We start from the raw sequence: 24426 nt of genomic DNA on the forward strand, positions 1-24426 counted from the left end.
TTAGAAATGATAATATTGCTGACTGTAGTGCATCAAACCACACCTCCTCAAATAACCCACCTAGTCTTTAGTCCTAGACGATCACCACTCAACCAAGTGCTCCCCTATTACGAAGGCAAGACTCCTTCAAATCTATCTTAAGCAAGGAGTTTTAGGATTAAAAAATGAGCCAACTCCACATAAATGTGACTGGAGGAACTTCAGAATCCCTATAAACAGGAGAACAATTGCCCACTAGGCTCTGCAAGATTGTAGTTTCCACAAACATAGCACTTAGAGACTCAAGATTAGGTGAAATAAAGCCTATCCACATCTCAAGGATGATGACCAAATTTGATGGAACTGGAGAGATCCCATTCAGTATACCTAAAAAAGTTTAATCAAGTTTGCAAAGCCATTGGATTGACGATCCCACCACTTGAGATCTATTCATTTGGATGTTACCTTAAAGATAAACAAGGTCAATGGTTTAGAGCATAAAACTCACTTGCAAAGGCTAGCTATGAGGTCTTGAGATACACTTTCATTGTGGGATTCTCACCTAATTAACCTAGATGGAGCCCCATAGAACAAATCTATAAGAACAAATCTACAACCTTAGGTAGGAAAAAGGTGAGATAATGCGGGATTACATTACTAGAACCCAATATCAAGCCAGTATCTCCATATGAGATAACTGGATGATGACATCGATTAAGGAAGGTGAGATAATTGTAATGATGTGGGATCCCGGACACATGTAAATATAATAATCATATAGGCTATTGGCCAAATAAAGAGGACAAGACCATGGGTAATGGGCTTGAACCAAGGCCAAGTGTGGGGGCCAAAGGCTTAAGCGAGTATGAACATGGAGCTTTGTATAAAGGATAATTTTATAAGTTTTCTACTAATCATTAATCACTACTAATTATAATTACAGCTTTTCAAGCTTCCATGGCTTTCTTAGCCTCCCTTTGCTCAAGGATGATGACCTACACCCATCAGACTATGCCTTTTCCATGCCGTAATAAGTAGCCCCTCTCTTGCAGTGGTATCAGAGCTCTTGAGTTTTGATCTAATTTCCTACTTTTTCATAATTTCTAATTTTTCTTGAATTTCTCTTTTCTTGCACATGAGAAACCCTAGACATCTTGACCAAATAGCTTGAATCTCTAGAGACACATCAACTATCTAGGGCTTAAGTGACTTGATGCTAAGCAACATTGGATTAACTTGTATCTCCCAAAACCCTAGAAAACGAGCAGCAAATTTCAAAATACTCCATCTGTAATGAAGTAACAACTTTTTATTACATCCAAAGACCATGGTCATGGGCTCAAGTATAAAAGGGGGGCTCATGAACCACTATTGTAACTTTTTGACATCTTATGATATTTTGTCATCTTGACTCTTAGAGCCTTATGGCTTTCATACCTTGGCTTGTGGAAGGCCATTTCCATCCTCTTGGTGGGAGGTTAACTCACCTAGGTATCATGGCTATTGTTTGAGATTTTCTCCTTAATCTTATATTAATCCATGGTGATTGTCCCAAATCTCAACTTTATGATCACTCCATTTCAATTGGTATTAGAGCTCTTGGCTTAAATCCTTGTTTAGGGATTGATTAGAAGATTAATAATTTTAAAACTATTCTTGATCCAATTTGTAGAATGCATTTTCTTGATCATCATTAGTGATAATCATTTTTGGATTACTATTAATCTATTTTTTTAGAATGCATTTTCTTGATCATGATTAGTGTTACTCATTCTTGAATCAGAGATTTTCACTATTTTCAAATGTATTTTCATGATTCTCTTGCATCTCTTGATGATTCTTGAAAATCTTCTTGATTTTCTGGAATTTTGTAGAAATCTTGCATGAATTAGAGTATATTTTCATCCAATCTTCACACAAACCCTAGTTTTCTAGTGCAAGATCCTTTGAGTTCTTTGCATTCTTCGGGAGATTCTTGGTTGCTGTGCAGTTTTTGGTAAGAGATTCATTAAGAAAGGTACTGATTATCAAATATATTGGAGACAGATTATAAATTTTACAGATTTTGGTGCAGTTTTCAACAATAATCAATAGATTGAAGATTATTGCAGAGTTATTATAGTTTTCTTGCATATTTGAGTGTAGAATTCAAGATCAGTGCAAAGTTTTTATTCAGATTATAGTTTTGTCCAGATTATTACAGAGCCAATGTGCAAATTTACAATTTTTTTTACAAAATTTTAAAGATTTCAAAGCAAAATTCAGATTGGAGCAGATATTATGTACTCTTTGAAGCTTTGAGGAATCTTAATGCAAATTTGTAAAGATTACAAATACATTGTGCAAATTAAGTTTTCTGCATAGATTTGGAGTAGACAAATCAAGTCTACAACAATTTCAGCAATGGAAAGTTTGATCAGATTTCAAATCTTTGCCTAAAAGAGGTGTAAGCATCTAATCTTTGCTGCCTATTACCATTTCAATTAATCTTTGTGCAACATCTTTAAATCTTGATAAAGATTCAGATACAAAAGGTAATACAAGCACTTTGTGATCAAGAAAGTGATTACAATAGTGGATTAGTGTTATCCTTGTAAGATTAGTAATAAACATGACAGTAAAATCAAGATTGAGTTTTACAACAACATAGTAGAAGAGCCTTTTCATCATTAAGTTTTGGTTAAGTTCTCATGGAAAGAGGGCAAGCAGTTGGATAGTGGATGACACTATTGTGGTTCATCGTTCATCAAGAAATTGACTAATCTTGGTCAACCTAGTCAAATCTCGAATGACCAAGATGATATCAAATGATAATTATGTACAAGTGTAATGAGCAATGGAGAGTGTAAATGTAAAAACTGAGGGTTAGAGACTTGGTAAAGACCATCAATTCTAGTGAGAGTTTTGACAAAGATCCTACATTATGATGCACTATCCAAAATTTTGAGCATCAACCAACAATCCATCTGTGTCTTGCTAGAGCCAAGAAAGCCACATAGTAGGACTTGTTGAGATATCGAGCTCATCTAGTGAGGTAGTGGACACTGATGACCCACTTGGGGGATAGGCCCCACACTTACACCACTGGCATGGTTGGTGAGATCTTGGGTGATATGCGGCCAGTGGGATGACAGGCTGTGTGACAGCCATTCTAGAGACTGGCATAGTTATAGCGCCAGCTCATTTAGTTGGGTTCACACTATAGAGAACCCTTGTATGTATTTGGTTGAGTACCTTTCATATTGGTGTGTACTCTTATCTTTGTATATGGTGTGTTGAGTGTTGAGTAGAGAAGAAGAAGATATTCAGCCTCTCACCTTGTGTGTTCTCTATTAGGGTTTTGTGAGTGTGTGTGTGCTTGCAAGAGCTCAAGCTCTCTCCCCCCCTGCATCTTTTCATGGTATCAGAGCCTGGTTCGTGCTAAGGGCTGAGCTGCAAGCAAGAGAACCACAGGAAGCGGTACGAGGGTAAGAGCTTCAACTACTCTTCCCTATTTGTGTTGGTGACTACACCCTTGTCAGGAGCTCTACGGGAGGCACCGACAAACGATCTTTGATTGAGGAGCTTTCTTCGTGGGAGTAAAGCTATAGGGCAACTATACTGTCCTATCAGATTGTCCTATATCGGACTTAATTTTTTGGGCCGAAAATGCGTTTCGGGCGCGTATGGACCTCCGTTTTTCAGAAAGCAGGCGATTTCGAGCGCTGCGGCGGTAAGTCATCGATTCTTTGCAAAAATCTGTTTTAAGAACTACAGGAAGACAGATTGGCTGTGTAGACACTGTGGGTGCTGCAAAGAGGTCAACAGTTACCATTGGGTGTATGTATGCATATTGAAGACACTGGTTGCGACATTTGAGAGTACTACAGTACCGCTGCAAAAAATACAGCAGTTTGTGCAGGACAAACCAGAGTGCTATTTCTGGTAAATTTGTCTATCTGGCAAGATGTCAAATGATGGCATAACCCAGATTGTGGTTGAGAAGCTTGATAAGAACAACTTCCATGCTTGGAGGTTCAGGTTGACGAATTTCCTGATGGGAAAGGGCTATTGGGACTACATAGAAGGTGAGCATGAAGAGGCGCCAGAGATACCGGACATAAATCCGACTGCTGCAGATGTGAAAGAGTTTAAAGGTTGGAACCAAGGAGCCAAGAAAGTTATGTATTGGCTCTCCATTAGTATACAGGACGCCATGATTGGGCACATTCAGGATGCCAAGTCCCCCAAGGAGGCGTGGGACACCTTAGTAAAACTCTATGAAACAAATACCAAGGCACGTAAGATACAATTGAAGAATGAACTTCATACTGTGGAGAAAAAGAGCATGTCTGTGAATGACTATGCATTGAAGATAAAGGGTATTGTGGAATCCCTTGCATCTATTGGTGTGTCAGTAGATGATGATGATAAGGTGGAAGTCTGTCTACGTGGTCTCGGGCCACAATACAAGGCGTTCAAGACGTCTATTCAGACTCGGGAAAACATTCCCAACTTTACAGATTTGGTATCTATGCTGATTATAGAAGAGAAGAGCTTGGGTGAAGACCAACAGTCTTCACAAAACAAAAACAGTTCAGAGCAACAGGCCTTCTACATAAGTTCAGGTAGAGGATGAGGTAGAGGAGGCCGTGGACGCGGTCAAGGTAGTGGCCGAACAGGTAATCAGAATTATGGCCACCAGCAGCAGCAGCAGCAGTAGCAATAGTCCCAGAATACACAACAACAACATCAACAACACACAGGTGGAAGAGGCAAATTCAGAGGCAGGGGAGTCAAAGAGGACGTGGAAATTGGCAAAGGCAATATAATGATGCACGTGAATGCTTTTATTGTGGTAAGCCTAGACATGTGCAGGCAGAATGTTATAAGAAGCAGGCTGACATGCAAAATGGGAAAGTGCAGCAAAACAACTATGCATCCTCAAGTAGAAACAATGAGGATAATGAAAGATTATTTGTCATGCAGCATGTCGTGAATGCCATGTTTGAAAATGTTGAAGCAGCACAAAAAGATGATGTATGGTATGTGGATTCAGGTGCTTCGAACCACATGACAAGTCATGGAGAGTGGTTCAAGGAGATGAAAAACCTTAAACAACCAGGTTTTGTGGAAATAGGGAATGACATTGCTCATCCAATTGCCCATGTTGGAGATGTGCCATTGTCTATGCAGGATGGCAAAGTGAAGTACCTTGCAGATGTACTTCACGTTCCGAACATAACAAAGAATCTAGTTTCAGTTGGCCAGATGATTGAGTAGGGTTTGCAGGTTCGGTTTAACCCTAATGGTTATTATGTTGAAGACTTTAAAGACAAGTGCAGGTTGGTTGCAAAAGGCAACAGAGTGGGCAGAATGTTTATGTTGAATGTAGACATGCCTAAAATGAGTACTGCGATGTTTGTAGGTTTGGTTTAACCCTGATGGTTGTTATGTTGAAGACTTTAAAGACAAGTGCAGGTTGGTTGCAAAAGGCAACAGAGTGGGCAGAATGTTACGTAGAATGTAGACATGCCTAAAATGAGTGCTGCAATGTTTGCAAATGGTCCAGGAGGAATTGTTGCAGACACAGACATTTGGCATAAAAGAATTGGACATGTGAATGTGCAGAGAATGAAGTCTATGCAGACTAAAGGAATTGTGACAGGGCTGCCAAAATTTAAAGTGGAAGGTATGCAGAGAATATGTGAAGTATGCCAATTTGGAAAGCAAACAAAGCATGTATTTCCACATAATAGATATGTGAGCAGAAATGCACTAGATGTTGTGCATTTAGATGTATGGGGTCCTATGAAGACCATGTCTATGGGAGGCTGCAGGTATTATGTGACATTCATTGATGACCACACAAGGAAAGTGTGGGTATATTTCATGAAGGAGAAGAGTGAGGTGTTCACTCACTTTCAGAATTTTAGAGTTTTGGTTGAAAAGCAAACAGGGAAATCTGTAAAGTGCCTAAGGTCAGATGGAGGGGGAGAGTACTTCTCTAATGAGTTCTCTGAATTTTTGAAGAAGAATGATATTCGGAGACAGTTTACATGCAGATACACTCCGCAGCAAAATGGAGTTGCTAAGCGGAAAAACAGGCACATTGTTGAGATTGCGCGAGCATTGATGGAAGAGAAGAATATGCCGCATAGCTATTGGGCGGCTGAGGCTGTTTCTACAGCAGTATACATCATGAACAGGACTCCAACTGCAGCCATATATGATGTAACTCCAGAGGAGAGGTTTACTGGCAGAAAACCTGATTTGTCTCATCTGAAAGTTTTTGGATACATTGCATATGTGCATGTGCGCCAGATGAGCTGAGAACTAAGCTGGATCCAAAAGCTGAAAAATGTGTGCTTATTGGATACTCCCTTGAGCAAAAGGGATACAGGTGTTATAACCCTGCTACACGTGAGTTCAGGGTAAGCAGGGATATTGTCTTTGATGAGATGAGCAGCTGGTATGCTGCTGAAAAAGAAGCTGTTGGGGCTGATGTGAGTGGAAGTGTGGTTGCACACAGAATGCAGGTTAACAATCACAGTCTTTGAGTGGACCAGGAGAGTCCTCATCTAGTGGGTCTGAAGTGGTTGAGCCCCTTGGTATGCCTGACATTTCTGCAGGGCATTCTCATGTTGATGGAGAGTCTAGTGGCTCAGATATGAGCCTTGATGAGGAGCTTGGGATCTCAGCTATGAGAACACCTGGTGTAAAGAAGGCTATGGAAGCCATGAATGAAAAGCTGCGAGGCGAAGATCTGGGAGAGTGAAAAACCCTGTGCAGAGGTTTACCTATGATGGTTATGTGGCACATCACTGTGCATATATGGCAAAGGTTGTGCAGGTTGTAGAGCCCACATGCATTGATGAGGCTGTTGGAAATGTGTGTTGGGAGAAAGCTATGGATGAGGAGATGGATGCACTATATGGAAATGAAACTTGGGATTTAGTGCAATTGCCTGAAGGCAAGAAAGCCATTGGATGCAAGTGGGTGTACAAAGTAAAACATAACAGTGATGGAAGCATAAATAGGTATAAGGCTAGATTGGTAGCTAAAGGGTATGCGCAGACATATGGCATTGATTATGAGGAAACTTTCAGCCCAGTTGCCAAGATGGCAACAGTGAGTTGTGATAGCAGTGACTGCGTCAAAGCAATGGTCTTTACATCAGATGGATGTAAAGAATGCATTCTTGCATGGGGATTTGCAAGAAGAGGTGTATATGTTGCAGCCACCTTGTTATGAGGATGTGAGTCACCCCGAGCATGTTTGCAGGTTGAAAAAAGCCTTGTATGGCTTAAAACAAGCACCAAGAGCATGGTCTGACAAGATTTCTGAATATCTTGTCACTATTGGCTTTCATGTAGCCAATATAGATTTCTCGCTGTATGTGAGACATGGTGATAGAGGGGTTGTGCTTGTTGTCATCTATGTAGATGACTTGATCATTACGGGGGACCATGATGCAGAGATCTTTGATGTAAAGATCTTGCTTAGACAGAAGTTCGAGATGAAGGATCTAGGGGAGCTCAGATATTTCTTGGGCATTGAGGTGATTATAGGTCACCACATGGTATTGGATTACTGCAGAGACAGTATGGCTTGGACATGTTGTCCAAGTATGGTATGACAGGCTGTAAGCCTATTTCTGTGCCATTGGATCACAATGGCAAGTTGAGTGCAGATTCAGGAGAGATCTTGGTGGAGGATCCTACTATGTATAGGCGCATAGTAGGAAGCTTGATCTACATGACGATCACCAGACCAGATTTGAGCTATGATGTTGGGTTGGTGAGTCAATTTATGCAAGTTCCACGGAAACCGCATTTGGATGCATTGAGACGCATACTGAGGTATGTGAGGTCTACCTTGCATTGTGGACTATTTTATGAGACTGGGATAGAGATATGTGTACATGGGTACACAGATGCTGATTGGGCTGGTAGTATCTCAGATAGAAGATCTACTAGTGGCTTCATGTTTTCTTTGGGGAGTGCTGCTGTGACTTGGAGCAGCAAGAAGCAGCCTATGGTTGCTCTATCCAGTACAGAGGCCGAGTACAGAGGAGCTGCTATGGCAGCATGTGAGGTAGCTTGGTTGAGAAAGCTACTTTGCAGATTTGGGTCTAGACAAGTTGTCATTTTCTGTGACAACATTAGCAGAATACAGTTGGCCAGGAATCCAATTTTTCATGCTCGCACGAAGCATATAGAGGTCCACTACCATTTTGTCAGAGAGAAGGTCTTGGCAGGAGACCTTGACCTTGTTTATGTCAGCACACAGGATCAGGTAGCTGACATCTTCACCAAAGCATTGGGTACAGAGAAGCTCCGCAGATTCAAAGCTTCACTTGGTGTACATGAGATGGAGTTGAGCTCGAGGGGGGGAGTGTTGAGATATCGAGCTCGTCTAGTGAGGCGGTGGACACTGATGACCCGCCTGGGGGATAGGCCCCACACTTACACCACTGGCATGGTTGGTGAGATCTTGGGTGATATGCGGCCAGTGGGATGATAGGCTGTGTGACAGCCATTCTAGAGACTGGCATAGTTATAGCGCCAGCTCATTTAGTTGGGTTCACACTATAGAGAACCCTTGTATGTATTTGGTTGAGTACCTTTCATATTGGTGTGTACTGTTATCTTTGTATATGGTGTGTTGAGTGTTGAGTAGAGAAGAAGAAGATATTCAGCCTCTCACCTTGTGTGTTCTCTATTAGGGTTTTGTGAGTGTGTGTGTGCTTGCAAGAGCTCAAGCTCTCTTCCCCCCTACATCTTTTCAGGACTTGTGACAACAGAGAAGGTGATCAAGGTCATTTATTTGGCTATGCCACTGAGATGAAATAGAAGAGTTTATGTCTTTGATCTACTAGATGCAGAGACTTTTAGCTCAACTAATCTTTCTATTGCAAGCTTCATCACTTCCTTTTGGAGACTTAACTCAAGCTCAGTGCATTTTCTCTACCATGCTCCTTAGCCTACTTAGTACAATCATTGACATGGTACCCTATGTTCTCTTAAAAAGAATGACATGGAGATTTCCAGCCCACAAACGTAGCTACTACTAAGGCAAGTAAAAATAGAAATCAGTCAACCCCGAACATGGCTTAGGAATGCATACTCATTTTGGGAGTAACCCCATTTGGAACCAGTGCTCTGAAATCCCACATCCAGTCAAGGTTTCAGCAGCTACCTCCAAGCCATTACTGTTTGAACAACCATTGGCATAACAAGGGCCTTTCAGATTAATGGCTGTAGAGAACCTCTGAATCTAGTGGTTCTTCAATTAATCATAGCGGTATTTGCTAGTGTTGCTGTTGTGCTTATAGTTTATTGGTGGTTGGTTCACCCAAGTTCAAAGAAATAGGAAGAAAAGAACTAGCTAAGGCGCTGCTGTAAGTTTTCCCCCTTCCAAAATAGGGGAAACACTTAAGATAGTCTACTAAGTCTTAACTTGGAGAAAATTTCCTACTCATCGACACCTTGACCATGCAGAGATTCAAGGATACGATTCATAGATAAGACCTAGTCCTATCCCGCACAGGGGGAGAGTGGTCTTCTAAAAATCAAATCACCCATAGGGTAATTGATCATAATTTGGGCAAATACTAATCTTGATTCCTAGAGACAACGCTTTTTTTCCCATCAAAGCAAGGCACAACCGCTGGCCTAGTCTTCTAGAATAGAGTTACCCGAGAACCTATTTATTTAGCATAGGGCTTTCACTTAATCTGTTGGAAAGCTACTGACTAATCGAGTCCACCCGCCGTTCGTAGGATGGTGCCATCGGGGCATTCCATCCTCCCACTTTCCATCCTACTCATGCATCAATTTATTTTCTAATTAATCGTACCACACTGTTTGACATAAATAAACATGTTCCTTAATTAAGGCCCTTTTCACAAGGTTTGTTAAAACAGCCTTTTTCCACAGTACAATAATGCCAAAGACAAGATTTATAAAAAAAGTTTATACATGAATCAATTCCATACAAGCCAAACCGGCTCTCTTATTCTTTTCCTTTATATTGCCGATGATCTAGAATTCGGCCTTCCAGCCTCTACCTGTTTGGGCAAAACCCTATGGGACCATACACCTTGTCATTGGCCACTAGCGAGGACTCAAGCCGGCCTGTCGGCCCCTCAGGCTCTGTCGCTTGATCCTCTCGCCCCTCAAAGGGATCGGCAAACCTCATTCTCCTAATCGTATGAGAGATACCATGGGTCGATCCCGGGCTTTGCTTACGATGCCGCCCGACTACACAAGCATCGAAACGGAGTTAGCGTCGAAGCCAGGAGAACAAACAAATACCTGTACTCTTTCTCTTAAAAATAGCAATTTCAATACAAACTATTAAATACAAAATGCAACCACTTCAAATAGCTTCATAAAATTTCTAACATTTTTCAATGGAAAAGATATGTATCTTCTTTCTTGATCTATTTGATATTAATAACAAATAATAATTTAAAACTCATTTTAAAAGATAATCAAGCTAACTTGGCCACCACTCCCTTGTGGAGCTTGCAACAACGGGAGGGTTGGAGCCGCATTAGGAGCATCTTCTCCAATCTCATTGTTGTGTGCTTCTCTCGAGGTGATATTTTGGTGTTTTTGGGATGGGGCCATCTTGAACACCGCCTTGTAGTGCTCGATGCTGCGATCGCAATGCTTAAGTCGGATCTCGATTTTGAGATCATTTGCTCACTCTATGAGCCAACAAAAACTATAGCGCGCGAACCTTTTCTAAGGTAGAAAGTCTCTTGGTAAAGTCCATGCAACTGGGGGGGGGGAGGGGGGAATTTGTGAGACGTCCTTAAGGAAAAGGCAAAAACATTTTGCTGAGGGGTGAGGGCTGCTATAAGTCTCTTCACACCGGGGGGGAAGAGCTAAGGACACTCTCTTCTCACAATGGTTGGAAATGGGCTTATCTAAGAGGTGTCAGATTAGGGGGTGCTGAGAGGAAGGCTACAAGGGACGCTACAGGTACTACAGCAAGTATAATATGCAGACGGTAGAAGGGCGGTATGACTTTATGCAAGGTATACTCTACCCAAAAATGTGTGCTGGCCATGGAGTACCCCGGGGGTTTATATAGCTATGGGGTATAGGTGTGGGCGCTGAGCAAAGTACGATTGAAAGGACGGTGTACCGTTAAAGTGTGTCGATCAGTGGTCTGCATGGGCCTGGGGAAAGGTACGGTGGCGGTGCACAGGCAAAGGAGTGATACGCATGTACCCTTTTTGTCAGAGGCAGCATGTGGCGGTACGTGTGGACCATACACTGGGTGATCGACCTTTGGTCCTTACGCGGCCATTGTACGAGCGCCCTAGTGAGTGTGTATGGTCCTTTTTTGGAGCGGGATCCCCAAATTTGGGGCGCTGGTCTTGATTTGCATGTCAAACCACCCGGCGGCACGGCGGACGAAAAAAAAATTCAACAAAAATGTCCAGAATGTTCCCCTGGTCGTTGAGGTACTGACCGTCCGTTAATCAGATGCTCGATCGTGCATTTATTAAGGTTTAAAGGCCGTCGTTTTTAATTAAAAATAACTAAATTTCGCGTATAAGCTTGATTCGGTGTCTATTTTGGATGCTGTAAAATCCTATACTAGGATAAAATTGCACGCAAATTCTAAATTTGGACTCAGAATCTAAAGATTCTAAATAGAAATGGATCATTTAATAAAATCATTGATTTTTACATCATAAAAACTCATAAATTCATCTATTACATGAACATTTCTTTATTAATGAAGATGGGCATGTTATATCATTCCCCCCTTAAAGAAATTGAGATGTCCTCATCATGAATTGGGGATAGTCCTTTAACAGTGTAGCTTCATCTTCCCAAGTTGCATCCTCTTCAGGGCAATCTTTCCACTATACTAAATGTTCTACAAGAGTTCTACGGAGTTGCCTTTCTCTAGAATCTATGATCCTACTGGGCTATAATTCAAGGACTCCTTGAGAAGGGATTACAACTTGGTCATCATCAAGAATATGATCGAGACTGGGTATAAGGTTTTAATAAACTTACATAAAATACATTGTGGATTTTGATATGGGCTAGAAGCTGGAGTATATAGGCACTTTTACCTAGACACTTGATAACTATGTAGGGATCACAATAACTAGGGCTGAGCTTCTTATATTTTCCAAGTGATAGAGAACTTCGTTTGGGTTGCACTCATCATAGAAGAACTTTGTCTCCTTCCTTGAAGATCCTTTCAGACCTCTTGGTGTCAGCAAATGCTTTTGCCGATCTTGAGTAGCTTTAATATACTTTTGGATTGCCTTGGTTTGTTCCTCCATCTCTTCGAGCATTTTCTTGGATGCCTCAACTCTTATGGTCATATCAGAGAAATTTAGAGGAGATAAGCATTCTTGCCCATAGAGTGCTTTGAATGGTGGCATTCCTATGCTTTGATGATAAGATGTATTGTAGGCAAATTCTACCAGAGGAAGGTATTGAATCCATCTTCTTGGTTCACATCCACAATATGCTCTGAGAATGTCTTCAATTACGTGATTGACTCTCTCTCAGTTTGGCCATCAGTCTCTAGATGATAAGCTATGCTAAAGCACAGTTGAGTGCCCAAGGCTTGAAATAATGTCTGCCAGAACTTTGAAGTGAAGTCAAAATCTTGGTCACTTACTATCCTCTTTGGGAGACCATGAAGTTTGAAAACTTCCTTGATGATCGAGCAACATTAGAAGCTTTGAAGGTCTTCTTTGCTAGTATAAGATGAGCTGCTTTGGTAAGTAAGTCCACTACTACTAGAATGGAGTCATATCCTCCTTGTACAGTGGGGAGACTTGTGACAAAATTTTACTAATGCACTTCCACTTCATTTAGCGAATATCCAAGGGCTGAAGTTTCCCGGGCATCTTAACCCTTTCATCTTTGATCCTTTGGCATGAGAGACATTGCTTTAAGTACCGAAGGACATCATTTGGTAAGATGATCTACTTTGGTAAGTAAGTCTTCTACTACTAGAATGGAGTCATATCCTCCTTGTACAGTGGGGAGACTTATGACAAAATCTATACTAATGCACTCCCACTTCATTTGGGGAATATCCGAATATCCAAGGGCTGAAGTTTCCCAGGCATCTTAACCCTTTCATCTTTGATCCTTTGGCATGAGAGACATTGCTTTAAGTACCGAAGGACATCATTTTTTAGGCCTGCCCAATGAAAGCTTCTCCTTACGGCATTTAATGTTTTTGCATAGCCTGGGTGCCATGCAGTGGGACTATCATGAGCTTTATGGAGGATTAGTTTCTTTAAAGCAGGATCCTTAGGGATAGCTTGTGATTGAAGTAGAGGCTTTCTTCATGTGTGGAGTATCCCTTGATTAGATTCTTCTCTTTCTCTGAATTTCCCCCTTCTTCTACTAACTTCACCATCCTCTGATAATCTGGATCATGAGATGAGACTTCTTTCACCTTGATCAATATGGGATCATTTGGCATCGAAATTGCACTTAAGAAAGATTTGTGGCTAAGTGCATCTGTTACCACATTATCTTTCCCAGGGTGGAATTTGATGTCAAAGTCATATTCTTGTAGAATTTCAATCCATCTCCTTTGCCGCATGTTGAGGTTAGGTTGGGTGAAGATCCACTTCAGACTTTTGTGGTTAGTTACAAGTTGGAATTTGCCCCCCCCAAGAGATAGTCTCCATAATTTGAGGCAATGAACAACTGCTAAGAGCTCCAAATCATGGGTGGCATAATTTGCTTCATATTCCTTCAGCTTGCGAGAAATATAAGCGACTGGTCTTCCTTCTTGGCCTAAGACACCACCAAGAGCTAGACTACTGGCATCAGTAAAACCACTTCAAATTCCTTGGTGAAATCAGGAAGTTTAAGGACTCGAGCAAAAGTAATAATGGCCTTGAGCTGATCAAAACTGTTTTGATGGATTTGCAGGCCACACTATTTTGCAATCCTTCTTAAGAAGATCCGTCAAGGGTGCAGCTACCAGGGCATAATCTTTGATAAAAATCATGTACCATCCTGTGATCCCCAAAAACCTACGAACTTCACGAACTGATTTGGGGGGTGGCCACTCCAGTATATCTTTGACCTTGGCGGGATCTACTGAGATACCATCTTCGGAGACGATGAACCCAAGATACTCAATTTGATGAGTAAAGAAGGTACATTTTCTCTTCTTGGCATAGAGTTTATGTCTGCGCAGCAATTGCAGAACCCTATGCACATGCTCCTCATGCTCTTCCATTGACATGGAGTAGACTAAGATGTCATCAAAAAAGACAAGCACAAATTCATCCAAGTACAGACGGAATATATCTCGCATTAGACGGTTGAAGGTTGCAGGAGCATTGGTTAGCTCGAATGATATTACAGTAAACTCATAGTGGCCATAACGAGTATTGATGGCTATCTTGGGTATATCTGCTTCCTTAACTCTAATCTGATAGTAACCAGACCTCAAATCTATTTTTGAGAAAACTTTGGCCCCATGAAGCCTGTCAAGAAGCTCGTCGTCGATGCGAGAGATAGGATACTTATTCTTGACAGTGACTTGATTTAGCTCTCGATAATCTATGCAAAGGTGAAGAGTTCAGTCCTTCTTCTTTTGGAAAGGAACAGGTAAACCCCAAGGAGAGCTACTGGGACGTACAAATCCTTGCTCAATGAGTTAGGAAAGTTGCTCTTTAAGTTCAATGGCTTCAGGGAGGGACATTTTATAGGGCGTTTTTGAGATAGGTTGAGCTCCAGGGATCACCTCGATGTCATGATCGACTTCTCGAGGAGAGGCGGTAGCCCTGTAAGCTCGTCAAGAAAGATGCCAAAGAATTCTTGGAGCCAAGAGGGTTTTGTCTCCTTACTAGGTTCAATGGCTTTGTTGAGCTTGACTAGGAAAACTTACGTACTCCCTTGAGAAGATATTTTGCCTTGACTACTCTAGATTTAGGTTTACCTGTTTTTCCCTAACGGATACTACTTGGCCATGCTCATTTTCAAAAGTGATACTCCCCTGGTTATAGTGAATGCTAGCTTTGTTTGCAATTAACCAGTCCATCATAAATTCCTAATGGTAGGGTTGGTCCCATGAGTTTGCTCATTACCCAGCTCATTTGGATTGGGGTAGGTCCCAACACAGCTACTCTGTCACAACAGGTAAGATCTGCATCACTCGGTCATACACCCAGCGATCCTGTGGTATGTGAATCCCATCTATAGATCCTGTGGTATGTGAATCCTATCACCGAGCCTGGGAGTATCCACGAACCAAAATAAACGGACCATCTTCAACTTTTCAATCCAATAAATCCGCTTTACGTCAGTGGTAAGGTTCCCAACTCGATCTGCTCGGATGGAGAAATATCTCAGCCCGCGACTCTAGAAATCTCTACCCCATCCTCTTTCAATATGAGAGAAATGGGAGAGGGACATCTTCTCTAATATCTGCACCATGGTGTCACGGAACTTGAAATTTGAGGAGTGAAGCGGTCTCGAAGACGCACTGGAAAACTAGAAACTTCGAGTAGGCATCTTCCTCTTCCTACAATCATTCAAACATCAATTCAATTTGTTCTTCGTAAGGAGTTTTTATTAATTAGCATTATGTTAGGTAAAACATACATTGCAAAACAGTCCTAAAATGGTAAGTCTTAGGAGCTAAGATCGGCTCTGATACCAATTGTAAGGTTCCCCCCTTCCAAAATAGGGGAAACACTTAAGATAGTCTATTAAGTCTTAACTTAGAGAAAATTTCCTACTCATCGACACCTTCATCATGCAAAGATTCAAGGATACGATTCATAGGTAAGACCTAGTCCTATCCCGCCAGAGGGACCGTGGTCTTCTAAAAATCAAATCACCCATAGAGTAATTGATCATAATTTGGGCAACTAATCTTGATTCCTAGAGACAACGCTTTTTTCCTCATCCATGCAAGGCACAGCCCCCCCCGCTGGCCTAGTCTTTTAGAATAGAGTCGCCTGAGAACCTATTTATCTAGCGTAGGGCTTTCACTTAATCTGTTGGAAAGCTACTGACTAATTGGGTCCACTCGTCCGTAGGATGGTGCCATCGGGGCATTCCATCCTCCCACTTTCCATCCTACTCACGCGTCAATTTGTTTTCTAATTAATCCTACCACACACTGTTTGACATAAATAAACATGTTCCTTAATTAAGGCCCTTTTTACAAGGTTTGTTAAAACGACCTTTTTCCATAGTACAATAATGCCAAAGACAAGATTTATAAAAAAAGTTTATACATGAATCAATTCCATACAAGCCATACAATTCCATAGTACAATAATGCCAAAGACAAGATTTATAAAAAAAGTTTATACATGAATCAATTCCATACAAGCCATACAATTCCATACAAGCCAAACCGGCTCTCTTATTCTTTTATTTTATACTGCCAATAATCTAGAATTCGGCCTTCCAGCCTCTACATGATGGGCAAAACCCTATGGGACCATACACCTCATCGTCGGCCACCACTGTGGTGGCGAGGACTTAAGCCGGCCTATCGCTCTGTAATAAAGTAGGAACTTTATTCAATAGGGTTAATAATGGGACAAGTCCATGTATAAAAGAGGGGACTTGGACCATGGTTGTAACTTTTGATGATCATTTTTAGAAATGGAAACTTATGTTTCTTGGAGCTCATGGCTTCTCTCTTGGCTTGTGGAAAGGCTATTTCCATTCGCTTGGTGAGAGACTAAACACACTTAGGCATCATGTTTACATGGTGATTACTCATATTTTTCATGCATTACATCCCTTCATTCCAATTGGTATCAGAGCTCTTGATTTTGATCATGGGCATGCATGGGTTGTTGGAAAAATTTGCTTGAAAATTTGAGTTTCTTTTAATTTTTCTCATTTTCTTGTAATCCTTGAGTGATTCTTGACAAATCTTCTCTAATCTTGCTTAATCTCATGGATATGGTGAGCATTTCATGGAAATTGCTTGAATTTTGAGTGATTTTGGCCAATTTTGCCATTTTTGGACCAAATTTTGGACCTCTGGACCAAAAATTTGGGACAGTTGGGCCAAAACTTAAGGCAAGTGACTAATTGCAATTAACTTTTTTGCTAATCACGTTTAGTAATCATCCTCTTCTTCCTCAAGCTTTCCATAGCCATGGGATGCTCTTCCTTTACCCGTTTTGATGCCAAACCTTAGGGTTTTTGTAGAGCTTCTTGAGATCTTTCATTTGAGCCTCTTTCTTGCAAATTTTTTCTCAAGATTTGGGAGCTTGTGAACCTTTCTCCATGGTTGAAAGTTGAGCTTTCATTGCCAAGTCCTACTCAACATAGATGGCTGCAAGCATCATATTATGGTGATTTCTTCTCTCAATGAGCATGGAGACTAGCAATGGGGCTGAATTTTCACTTCCACGTTGAATTTTCGGGCTGATTTTCGCTGATTTTCGTCGCCTCTTCCATGCCTCCTCCAAGCTATGAAGCTTAGCCACAAGCTTCATGAAGGATTGCTAAGTGTTTTAGCCCTTTTTGGTGAGATTTTGGGGAGTATTTCATGGCCAATGGAGAGGGAGAAATGGTGTTCTTTGGCTGCAAATCAGGGAGCAAAAAGAGGCTACGTTTTTCTTCAACAAGAGGCTTCTTCAACATTTTCTACCATTGAAGCTTTCCGAATGACATTGGTGAGTGGTTTGATCAATTTCTTGCAAGTTTGAAGCATTTGGTGGAGCTTGGGAATGGATTAGGGTTGGACACATTCAAACTCCCCTAATTTTCAGAAATTAACCATTAAAGCTTGACCATTCACATGCCAATATTGCTTCTCCATGCATTATTGATGGCAATGGTGAAAGGAATTGATTCCACATGAGCTTGGCCAATTCATAGATCACATTTTGGGGGATTTTCTTCATTATGTCTCATTTGGCATGCCATGGATGGAATAGCAAGCTTATGCAATGTTTTTGGAGTCCCTCGTGCTCATCTTGATGCCATATGGACACTATGGATGCTATACATAGCCATGCCAATGCTATGTTTTACACATGGGCATAAGAGAGCATAAGTTTTGGAAGCATGCATTTGTCAATATGATGTGAAAGGGATTGTTGGAATGCAATTGCAAATGCCTTGATTGTAGTTAACAAATGCTTATGCAAATGCCATGGTGAGGGCATTGTGAATTGTTGGTTTGTGTTGGAGCTTTTGGATGATGGATTGAGGCATGAGTCCATGCTTTATTGATGAGTTCTAAATTGTAAAAGGGCATGAGTCATGCTCAATACTTGTAAGCCAACAAACTTGTTCTATCATTTGATATTATCCACATCATTTTGTACCTACACTCACCATTGCTACCACTTCAAGTTTCTATAGAATCTACCAATGTGTGAGGGTACCTTGGCATTGGTTGGAGAGGCCAAGGGGAGAATGGCTTGAACTCTTTGTGCCGTGATTGCTTGGTAAAGCGGTACAAAGGGAGATTAGGTACACCGGTGTGGAGAAATGGCCTCAACCTTCACCTTGGAGGAAAACTCGGTGAAGGAGTGAGAAGAGCTTGGCCGGGAGATCGGCAAGCTTCAACGCGCGTCCTCAACAATCCTCACCATCGACTTTGTGGATGCATTTGGGCAATGGGACCCCTTTTCCATCATATTGTGTGGATATTGCAAATGCTTTGATGGACAAAGAGTGCATATGATCTTTCACGACATTGTGGGATACAAAGAGTATTGCATTGTGATTTGAGAAGTTGCATTTTCATTTGAGATTTGGTTCCAATTACAAAGGAGACTCTGGCGGAATTTTTCCAACAAGGGAGCCAAACAAGCTTATTGATTGGAGATTTACCCCATGGATACACTTGAAGAGTTATTCACAACTACCAAGGGGAGAAACACCAATCATTTGTAGCCGGATTGAGCTTTGGGACCGAATTTTGGGAATTTCTGGGATTTTACAAAACCCTAATTCAGTCCTAGGGTTTTTGGGATTAGGTCCGAGTGATTACACGACTCTATTCTACTCCTTGAGAGTCTTCAAATGAGCCATAGAACCCCTTAATCGGATATCACAATCCCGGTCAAAGTAGTCATGTTGACTTTCTGGTCAAAGTCAAACAGAATATACTTCCACTTTGACTGAATCAAAATGCTTTTAGGGGTAGGTTCTATCTTCCGTTAGCTTTCTATAGAGCCGTCAAAATCCTAATTCCGACATATATTTTGCATTTTAGAGCCAAATTACTACTTTCAGCTGTCCCGCACAAACCCTAAAACAGAGAGTACTTGCCCACACCTAATTCTTACTGTGTTCATTTGGGAGGATAGTAGACACCATTACCTACCCATAGAACCTTCTTTTGTCCAATTCCGACATCATTTGGGCATTCTACCAACATCTTGCATTTCTTCACTATGCCGAAGGGAAGACCACGCAAGGGTGGGGATGTTGTGCAAGAAATGATCATTGGTGATGAGGACATGGAAAGTAATATGGATGCAAGGGATGCATTCATCAATGAAGACAATGGGGGCAATGTACATAATCAAATTTCTCAAGGGACACAAGCGGCGGTTAACCATGACACCCTCATGCAAATGCTTGTACAACGGTTGGAGACCTTAGACTCCAAGCTTGATTCTCATTTTGAAACATTATCCTCACGGATTGGTGTGATGGAGGACAAGTTTGGGAAGTCTCGAGCACAAAAAAAGCATGGGAATTATGGTGACTATGAGCAAAGAAAAGGCAAGGGCATCTTGAATGAGGATTCCATGAAGGCCGTACAAGAGGATCCATTGGGAGCATCCACTCGGGGATTCATGGCGGATGCACGGAGACCTCTTGTCAAGGACATGTTTCCTCCTTCTTTTCATTCGGGTTTGTCTCACCTCAATGCATCAAAGGGTCCTACCTTTTCTAGGGCAATGCATTCAAGGGAAGAGGATGAGGTGTTTGTGAATGATGAGGAGATTGCACTCGATTGGAATCAAATGTCCTTTGCCCAAAGACAAAGAGATGCTCACGAGAAGTGGATGGAATTATCGAATATCATCAAGAGGGATTACAAAGACTTTGCACAATTTATGGAATCATACTCGAAGATGCAAAGATTCAAGCCCTCTACCCAACATGATAACCCATCCCACATATCTTCCAAGGATGTCAAAGACAAAATCTCACTATCAAAGTTCAAAGGTGACGGGTCATCTCCGCAAGAGTTGGAGGAGTGGGCTACCAAGCTTGACACCTATTTCCAACTTTACCCAAAAAGTGAGCGTGATATGGTACAATTTTCCTCCTTACATCTTGAAGATTATGCTCGGAAGCACTTGGTCAAACAAGGGAACACGCCATCAACTTGGGAAGGATTGAAGCGGGAGATGAACTTGGCCTTCATTTCACCCTTAGTGCTTGACCGATACCATGAAGAATGGTATGAGCTTTCTCAAAAGGGGATGATGGTGAGAGGTTACATCAAGAGATTTTTGAAGCTTTCAATGTACGTGGAAGGCTTGAGTGAAGACATGAAGATGAAAAAGTTTGTGCATGGGCTTGAACACTTCATCAAGGCGGATGTGTCGGCTCAAAGGCCTAGCTCTCTCAAAGAAGCTATGAGGTTAGCCGAACTCTATGAGCCAAAGTACAAGAGGTCTCAGCCCATGACCTTCACCAAAGACACACTCAAACCAACCACTACTTCTTACAATTTTGGGAAAGGTCCTACCTCTACATTACCATCCTCTAATCCAAGAACTCCTACATCATTTGGGGGTGGACAGCCAAAGAATGGGATACATCAATTTGATGCCAAAAAGAGTAGTGACTTCATGAAGAAGAAGCCCTTTCAACCCTTCAAGAAGACTCAAAGAATGGATGATCCAAAGATTGAGGAGTTGAGAAGCAAAGGGCTATGTTTCAAGTGCAAAGAGAGGTGGTCACCCGGGCATGTGTGCAAATCAAAGAAGATTGTGGCCACTATGATCCTCATGGATGAGGAAGAGAACAAGCATGACTCTCATGACATTGAGGAATGGGAGGATTGCAATGAAGAAGCACATGAGGAGTCACTTGAAGACCATTCTTTCATCACGGAGGATGGTGAGTTTCCGTTTGATCCGGGAGGTGGAGTATGTCCAACAACATGGCTTACTTGTGGATGACTTTCCGTGACCAAGTGGTATGGTTTACTTGAGCAAATTGGGTAATATGAGGAGAAGTATACATGCTGTAATTTCTGGACAGCTTTGGGAAGGTCTACTATTGGGCCTATTTTTCTACTCCAACAAGTTTCATGGCGTATCCTAATGAAAGATTATGATGTGGGCTACATATGGCTGAGTGTACATATCATTTTCAGCCTAATATATGGAGTCTAAATGAAGGATTTTCAAGGGTCTTCATCGACTAGAAGGGCTGTCATAACAGTCCCACTCATACACTTTGGGCTTGAAGCTTTGTGGACTTGTATACATCCGGATTTTCATTGTATATGTGCTTTGGATGTACTTGAGAACTCTTAACCACTTCCCATTGATTACATTAGAGTCTCATACTTTGAGATTGTACATGTTATTGATTTTAAGGACAAAATCTTTGGAAAGGGATGGTTTGTAATAAAGTAGGAACTTTATTCAATAGGGTTAATAATGGACAATGGCATGTATACCTAGCTCATCACCCAACCATAGTTCCATCCAGAACACCCCCCAGCTTCAAGGGTTAGTACCTGCAAGATGATGATTGAATCCCTGCGATACCAACTAAAACAGGCAAAGCACATACAACCTACAAGAACCATGAAGAGGGTAGCTCACAAGCTCACCACACCCAACCATAGCTCCATCCAGAAACCCCCCAGCCTGAGGCTAGACCAATACCAACACCCATTTGAGAAATCTACTCATTTATATAGGCTTTACGCCAGTGATAAGACCAGTCTTATAACAGCGATGTCCTTGGCTTACTTTACAGTCCCTAATAATTAGCCTGGCCCTATAATAAGACAACATAGTTACAACCTTGATTCAAGAGATGCATGACACTAGTCTAACTACGAAGCCATTTAAGGCACGTATGACATTCCATGGCACATGTAGGATCTGTTCGCACGGGCACGCACAACCACCCAGCTATACTCCCACTCATGCACACATACTGGTGTGTGTCTCTTTGAAGATGTTCAAGTCCTCCAATGTTGGTATCAGCCATAGGGATGTAATCATCATCCCGCAGTGAAATATATTTCTTGCCTTGAACAGTAAGAAAATGATACCTTTCATGCTTAGGCCAATTGATCAGCTAGCAAACATAAGTACATCAAAAGTATAACCTTGTCCATTTAAAGACAGTGAAGTTTGGAAAACAAACAAAGCAAAACTTATAATTAAGACATTATTTACACTCTGCAAAGAGACGTAAGCAATGGTGCCACGTGTGTAAAATGGAACTAGATTGCGATGCAATGTGTAGGCAACAACCACCATACACAGCGATACTGTAATATATGATGTTACCTTTCGCATTTGAATTTTACCACAGCAATGCAGCTGAGTTTTATGAGGCTGTGTATAATATTTCTTTCTCAGGAAACACTTTATATCTTTCCATATCGAAATATCTTTAAGAAACAGCTGGACGACATCAAACACACCCCTACTAATAACAATTCCCCTGGTTTGTTAATCAAAGTTTACTTTTAGGAGAATCTGGAATGCCGACTGCCCTGCTCTTTTGCTCCACAGCTCTCGAAGCTGCAACCACTTCAGCTCTTGATATAGCTGGGGGTTTGTATAGCCAATGTCCACCATCTACCACAAGAGTTTCACCACTAATCCAACTCCCTGCATTTGACTGTTAAAACTTGCTTCAGGGAACTGTTTTTATTGTGAATTGGGCAGGGGAGAAGATCTTTTTCCTGAACAGCTTCTTGTAAGAAAGTTGAATTATTTACCAAACTTAACAGTAACCAAGTGCAATCTTGAGTCCATAAAAGTCCTATTCACAAAGCTTCAATCACTTCTTCAAAGCTGAAAAAGATTTATTCATAAGATAACCATCCACCCTAGGAGAAAAAGTTTACCGTGAGAAAGATGGCTGCCATTGCAATATCCCAGGTTGTTCCTAGGCGACCAACTGGAATCATATTTGCAAGTTTGTCATGAGTTGTACCAGCACTACCAGAAACACCAAGTTTGATTGAGCCAGCAGTATTGCCTACTGGGCCTGGAGCTATGCCATTTATTCGAATGCCGTATTCTGGACCCCACTCAAGGCACAGGCTTCTTGTCAAACTGTCAATGGCAGCCTGTAGAAAAAGCATATTCATTGTAAAATGTTAGCAGTTAGATGGCAAACCAGTCAATTTGCAGGCCAAAAGATCAACAATTTCATCACCTTAGCAGCAGACGCATGTGACTGATACCATGAGGCTCCATAGTGCAATGTTGCACTGATATTGATGATGACCCCACCTTGTCTCCTCCTTGGCTCTTTTCCCTCTGCATCCTTTCGAAGTGCAGGAAATGCTGCATGGCACATGTTGAATGTTCCAATTGTGTCGATCTCAAGGACTGGCAAAAAGAGTACAAGTGATGTAACTCGGAGTGCGGCATAAGGGGTTTCACATAACACTTGACCATTAATGTAATTAAAAACTTAATTTGGCCACAACCTTAACATATGCCACTTAATTTCACAAAACTGCAAAAGAAAGGTGCACATCTAACGCCACATAGAGGCTAGAATGGGCCGACCCCCCCCTTGGAGTATTTTATCACCCAAGGAGAAACATATCATGTACAAGCTTTGGGAGAGCATGCACTCCAAATTTATCCGCACACAACCATGAATAATTCATATACACGGGCTGTCATGAAAAAGCCCCATGAATATGTATATTCCATTTGGATACCCGCCAACATAATCCAATAGCCCACATAACTGTCCAGAAACCCATATGGCTGAATCATTAAGTCCATAAATCTGTCCATAAGTCCATATAGTTGCATCATAGGCCCATAAGGCTGTCCATGAGCTCATATGACTATGATACAATATCCCATGCCAATAGCAAGTGCCCAATGGCTCAATTTCATGCCTAATGGCAATAGCAAGTGTCCAATGGTTGTCCATACATAACCAATGAAGAAGACAAATGCCCAATGGCTGAAAATCATAATACAATGATTAAATACCCTTGCCTTCAATATTTCTTCGCGATGGAGGCTAAAAATCATAATACAATGATTACATACCCTTGCCTTCAATATTTCTTCGCGATGGAAGCCTTCAAAATAGTTCCCAACAATCGGTATACTTTTGGGCAACCTGAGAGAGAAAGAGAGAGAGAGAGAGAGCACCCAATATTAGGGCAGCCTATAGCGGACTCCACGACATCTAAATATTGGGAAAGTACAACCTTTGGGAATGGGAGATTATCCAATACAAAAGATCTAGCGCCGGTGTTCTTGGACAT

General features: G+C 41.5%; 1 protein-coding gene across 1 annotated transcript in view; it reads right to left on the bottom strand.

Annotated features, from left to right (window-relative positions):
• Window positions 1–22386: 22386 nt before the first annotated feature.
• LOC147604423 (peroxisomal 2,4-dienoyl-CoA reductase [(3E)-enoyl-CoA-producing]-like) overlaps window positions 22387–24426 on the bottom strand; it is a 29774-nt gene continuing 27734 nt past the window's right edge. Inside the window, exons 3-5 of the mRNA XM_086795608.1 lie at window positions 23346–23521; window positions 23032–23256; window positions 22387–22802 (exon numbers count right to left, since the gene is read on the bottom strand). Of these exons, the coding sequence (XP_086651734.1) occupies window positions 22635–22802; window positions 23032–23256; window positions 23346–23521 (569 nt within the window). The 3' untranslated portion in view covers window positions 22387–22634. The remainder of the gene's footprint in view (window positions 22803–23031; window positions 23257–23345; window positions 23522–24426) is intronic.

This window comes from Cibotium barometz, chromosome 62, assembly GCF_041138505.1.
Source record: "Cibotium barometz isolate CiBa-2024 chromosome 62, ASM4113850v1, whole genome shotgun sequence".
NCBI lineage: Eukaryota > Viridiplantae > Streptophyta > Polypodiopsida > Cyatheales > Cibotiaceae > Cibotium > Cibotium barometz.